This window comes from Etheostoma cragini, chromosome 13 (assembly GCF_013103735.1).
Source record: "Etheostoma cragini isolate CJK2018 chromosome 13, CSU_Ecrag_1.0, whole genome shotgun sequence".
Taxonomy (NCBI): Eukaryota; Metazoa; Chordata; class Actinopteri; order Perciformes; family Percidae; genus Etheostoma; species Etheostoma cragini.
In genome coordinates this window covers 25,268,319-25,273,499 of record NC_048419.1, presented here as the reverse complement: position 1 = coordinate 25,273,499, position 5,181 = coordinate 25,268,319, and the positions used below count along the sequence as shown (strand labels likewise).

Genomic DNA, 5,181 nt, shown 5'->3' with positions numbered 1-5,181 from the left:
GTGATATAAGCCTGGGCGTCACCTGACCTCCATCCGCTCCTGACGGGATGAAAAAAACGAGAGCAAGAGCAGAGAATGAAATCACCGATGGGAAGAAATTCTGCAGAAAGCGTGAAAGACGAGTGAAAACGAGAAAAGACGAGTGGAAAAACAAAACGTGTGTGATTCCCTTACTGCAGACACAATTTGGGTTGTAAGAGGACTCAGATTCCTAGTTTTTACGCAAGGAAACATCAGTTTTACATTTTAGGTGCATGATAAATCCGGGGAAACCATGTACTTAAATTTAGATAACCATACATGAGAGATTATTATATTTCTATAAGCTGTTATTATGTCTTTTATCATTTGCTTTTGCTCTAATGCTAGTACTGAAGCTCTGAAAAATCTCACTTTGTGTCTGTTTATTTAACATTTCACAGCTGCTGCAGTTCTTCTCACAGCCTTTTATTTGTGGCGTTTCTGCACTTTTTTGTTTTTTGTTGCTGCTCTTAGGGGGTGTTACCTGTGCTAATAAACAATTATGATCAAGTGGGATTCATCAGGACCCCTGGGTAGGAGCAGTTTTGGCTCGTTAAGTGCATCGGGAGATGACTTCTCTTATGTGTCCTCTCAACAGGAAAATATAAGAGGAAGTAAAGGGGACGTTGCTGCATGAGGGCCAATGGAAGGATGTTTCCCCGGGTTTAAATGCAGCCGTTATAACATTAACATTCACCTGAAAATCAGCAACTGAGCCACGTCAGCCGCGAAAAACTCTCATCGACTTTAGACCAGGTTTTTGTTGGTAAATGGAGTGATCGCTTCCCGCCGCCTCAAGATAGCATCACGCCCAGAATGTCCCTGAACACACCACAGACGGGCGCAGGTGCATTTGCTATTTAAATGACGCGGGCGCTGGACGGGACATTTGCGACTGCGTCGGTGTTGATCTAAACCAGCAAAGACACAAGATAGGGCTCACAGTGGGAGTCGTTCATTGGGTTTAAAAAAAAGGAAAAATCTCCGAAAAATAACACAAGCACGTTGGTAAAAGCAGCGTGATTAATCAGAGCGTGAAAATGACTCACTGAACCCACGAAGGTGGTGTAAAATCTGACAGAACTGACAAGAGTCGCTGGAGCCGCACTGAACTACTCAGTTTGTCTGAAAAAATTAAAAACGACAATACTAACGATATAAAAAATATCTGCAGATGTAGACGACTTCACTCTGAACCCCATAATGTTCGACCAATAAAAGCAAATCACACTTTTGAAAGACTTAAATAGAAGAAAATGAAGTAGAAGAAGAGCGGTGGAGGTTGGTTCACAGCAGTATGAAGACATGTGGTCACAGTTATTGAGCTGAAAGTCACTGGTTTTACTTCCTGAAGAAAGCAGGGACAGGTAAAGAGTTTGAGGAGTGCTTTGACCTCCCTCAGTTCCCACTGTCACAGTGCCCTCCAGCAAGGCACTTTTACAGCAGGTTATAGTCCCATAGTGGAGCTGCCCAGTGGCCAGAGGCAGCTCCCAGATCAGTTCCATGGACTTTTGTTAAGTGGATCAATATCAAAGCAAAGCCTTCCCTGGACAAGAGAAATCAACAAAACAATAAGAAGAGAAACATATGTTCATCGTCTGTAGGGTCCCGTCCCCTCGTCTGGAGCGCGTCGGCAGTCTATATCTCACGACTTCTTAAATAACATTAAAAACATTATGGCTATGCTGAAAATATACATTCTGACATTTAGAGATAGTACTATGCTTAAAAATACAAATGTGCAAAAGTTGTAAACAAATGGGATCCTGTGTGTGTGTGTGTGTGTGTGTGTTTGTGTGTGTGTGTGTGTGTATGTGTTTGTGTGTGTGTGTGTCACAGCCGGGTGGGCTCCTCGTCACTGTCACTGCAGTTACCACAGCAGTCCTGCAGAGGAAGGCGGAGAAAACAGAGTCACTTCGGGGCAAATTTGGACTAAACACACTTGACTGGCATACTTTAATGTTTTCTTGCATGGCTGTGGTACTCGAGTCCGGTCTTGGACCCGAGTCCGGACTCGTGACCGTTATTCTATGGTCTCGGACTCGGCTCGGACTCGCTAGTATTTGGTTTCGGACGTGTCTCGGTCTCGGCCACTGGTCTTGCCCAATATGGCTTTAGGTCTGGACCGAGTCCAAGTGTCTTTATATTGATGATAATAATATCGGTGGGGAAGTGAAACCCAAAATGATTGTCTTGATACTGTCATGCATAAGACTTGACTTAGACTCGAACCTCTTTGGACTCGGTCTTGTCTTGGACTCGAACCTCTTTGGACTCGGTCTTGTCTTGGACTCGAACCTCTTTGGACTCGGTCTTGTCTTGGACTCAAACCTCTTTCGACTCAGCCTTGACTTGGACTCGACTAGTCCGGGTCTTGGACTTGTCTTGGACTCGACTAAGGTGGTCCTGACTACAGCCCTGTTTAACCTCATTTTGTCCACATGTTGTCCTATATCAATGTTCTTTTTAATTCCCCAAAATAACATGATTGATTCCACCTAACGCTCTTTGCCAAGTACAAATCTCTACTTTCATTCATTTTGGGGCGTCTTATTCAATTTTATAGCATTGTAAAACAAATGGAAGTGTTTTTGAAATAGTATTGAGTAAAAGTTGACATTTTCCAGTCTGTGATTATCATCAACATCCATTTCTTTTAATTTTAGTCTCAATAATTCCTAATTTCTGCTTTTCTAACTCTAACATGAGGTATAATTTCCTGTAAATGAGTTTTATTGGACCATAAATTTCTAAAATAACTGTGAAAATAAAGTTAATAAGTTAGTGTTACGTAGTGGAGATTTAAGTGGCAATGTTTTCAATGCAATGAACAATGGTTGCAGGAGAAGCACAAAGGGGGGCCAAGGTGACTCCAGGTCAAGGAGCCCACTAACCTGTCGGCCAAACAGCCGCTGCAGGAGTCCCTGTTTGGGCGGAGGAGACGGCTGTCCCCTCCAGTCCAGGTCCGGAGGAACCGCTCCGTCCTGGTGGAAGACATTCAGCTCGGTGAAGCACTCCGTCTCGATCATCTGCGGGAGAAAAGACCAGCTTCATGAAGAGACCTAGTCTGGTCTGTTAACCCGTCTGTGCCGGATGCCTTGGACCGACACATCACATCTACCGCCGGTTACTGCGTTGCCAACTCTGACCCTCCTGCCGGCTGCTGCGTGGCACAAAGGATCATCCAGCACTTCTTCTTCATCATCATCATCATCATCATCTTCATCATCATCTACCACGTCCTCCCTCCCAAACTCCTCATCTATCTTCCACCTCAACGTCACTGCCCTCGCTGTCTAACTCCTCCTCTGTCGGAGACATTTTCTCACTCGTCTCTCAAAGATTCATAAACAAACGCACACGTGTGTCTGGTTGATTGACGTGATTTTCAGCAAACTACGGCACATTTTGTGTCGTCACGTGGCTTTAAATAGCGAACAAGACCCGCCTCCTGTGTATCTGAACCAATGACGGTGCGTTCTCTGCTGCACGCGTCATGAAAAGACCGACGAAGACAGAATGCTGCACCACGCAGCAGCCGGCAGGAGGGTCAGAGTCGGCAACGCAGTAACCGGCGGTAGATGAGATGTGTCGGCGCCAAGCATCCGGCACAACCGGGTTAATGTGGAAGCATGCGACTTGCAGCAAGAGAGTTGGCATCCGAGTTGTCTGTGTACGTCCTAACGTGTGTCAAGTTTAGTCTAAATTGGGAATTCCAGTCTCTCCCTTCTGGACGGAGGCTCAAAGTCTCCGGTTGCAGAACTACAAGGTTTAGAAACTGTTTTGTCCTCACGGCAATCACTCTGATGTCCACGCCTAGTTTGCACCGTCCGTGTCTGTCCAGCCTAGCTGATGTCTTGTATAAATGTCTTTGTCCTTATGTAACTGTATTGTTGTTTTTAGTTATTTTTCCATGTCGATGTCTTGTATTAGTGTCTGTCCCGACGTGCTGTAACCATGTTTAATGTTTCTGCAGAACAGGAACCTGCTGAAAACCAGGTTTTAAACTGAGTCAGGCCCGTTTTTACATTGTAATGTAATGTTACTTTTTCTAACTTTCCTGTATAATAAATATAAATGAATGAATGAATGAACGAACTGTAGGATTACTTGCACAAAAAGCACATGCTTTCTGGTCATGTAGTGTCTTCTTATTCCTTTTCTCCAGGTTTTACTGTCTCTATTGCATGTTCTAATGTTTGGTGTGTTGCATGTTACGTGGTGGTCTACAAAGGTTTTAGGATGTGTTGCCTCTTAGACTGTAAACCTAGTTTACCCTCGGGTCCCAATAAAGTTTCATTCATTCATATATTTATTATACAGGAAAGTTAGAAAAAGTAATATTACATTACATTACATTGTCAGATTTGCGATTGGTTAACAGCAGAATAGTGTATATGTCATAATTAACCCAAAATGTAATGTTTTTATATAAGTGGTAACGCTGAAACCACTGATTTGTATGATTCCAAACAGTTTTCAGCAGGTTCCTGTTCTGCAGAACCATAAACCATGGTTACAGCACGTCAGGACAGACATAAGGAACCTGAACCTGGACCTGGACCTAAAGCTTATAAAACACTGCCCCTACTTTACAATATCATATCATTACAAAACCAAAACGATTTGCGTATCTACTGAAAGACTAGATGAAAGGAGCTGACTCACGTGGCTCACATGTACCCGTCCCACATGTGTGTACAGGACGTGTTTGTGTGTCTCACTCACCTCGTCCTGCCAGGGAATGGAGACGCTGCCCGTGGACACTTTGCTGTAGAAGGACTCGTCTTTCGGCTCCAGCTCCACGCCTTTCACGGTGGAGAACTGCTCGATGTCCAGCACGTCCTTACAGTAGATGGCCTGCGGCTGCGAACGCACAACCAAACAAAGCGCTAGCGTCACTTACACATCTGCATTCCAGTTGCTTAGAGAAACCTCTGAAGTGGCTTTAAATAGCCAACAAGACCCGCCTCCTACACCGCTACACATGATGCAAGATCTGGTCTCTGCGCGCCGCTAGGTAGGTTGCGGAGCAACGAGCAGCGCTGGTGAACGTCGTCAAGGTGGCAAGGAAGCTATTTCCCGTTGCTAGGTATTGACGGAAATCTGGTAAGGATTCCCAGGACTAGGTGGAGGGACGTCCACATGGGAGGAGGCTGC

The 5,181-nt window shown here is 44.8% G+C and overlaps 1 protein-coding gene across 2 annotated transcripts in view; it reads right to left on the bottom strand.

The window, feature by feature from the left end:
* Positions 1 to 363: 363 nt before the first annotated feature.
* The window catches only part of grk6 (G protein-coupled receptor kinase 6), a 22,380-nt gene continuing 17,562 nt past the window's right edge, over positions 364 to 5,181 (bottom strand). The window contains exons 11-14 of one of the 2 annotated variants that reach the window (XM_034890005.1): positions 4,750 to 4,887; positions 2,916 to 3,050; positions 1,840 to 1,905; positions 364 to 1,787 (exon numbers count right to left, since the gene is read on the bottom strand). In XM_034890005.1, coding sequence (XP_034745896.1) covers positions 1,855 to 1,905; positions 2,916 to 3,050; positions 4,750 to 4,887 — 324 coding nt within the window. In that variant the 3' untranslated portion in view covers positions 364 to 1,787; positions 1,840 to 1,854. Of the gene's footprint in view, positions 1,804 to 1,839; positions 1,906 to 2,915; positions 3,051 to 4,749; positions 4,888 to 5,181 lie in introns of both variants that reach the window. The other variant, XM_034890006.1, reaches the window with a different exon arrangement.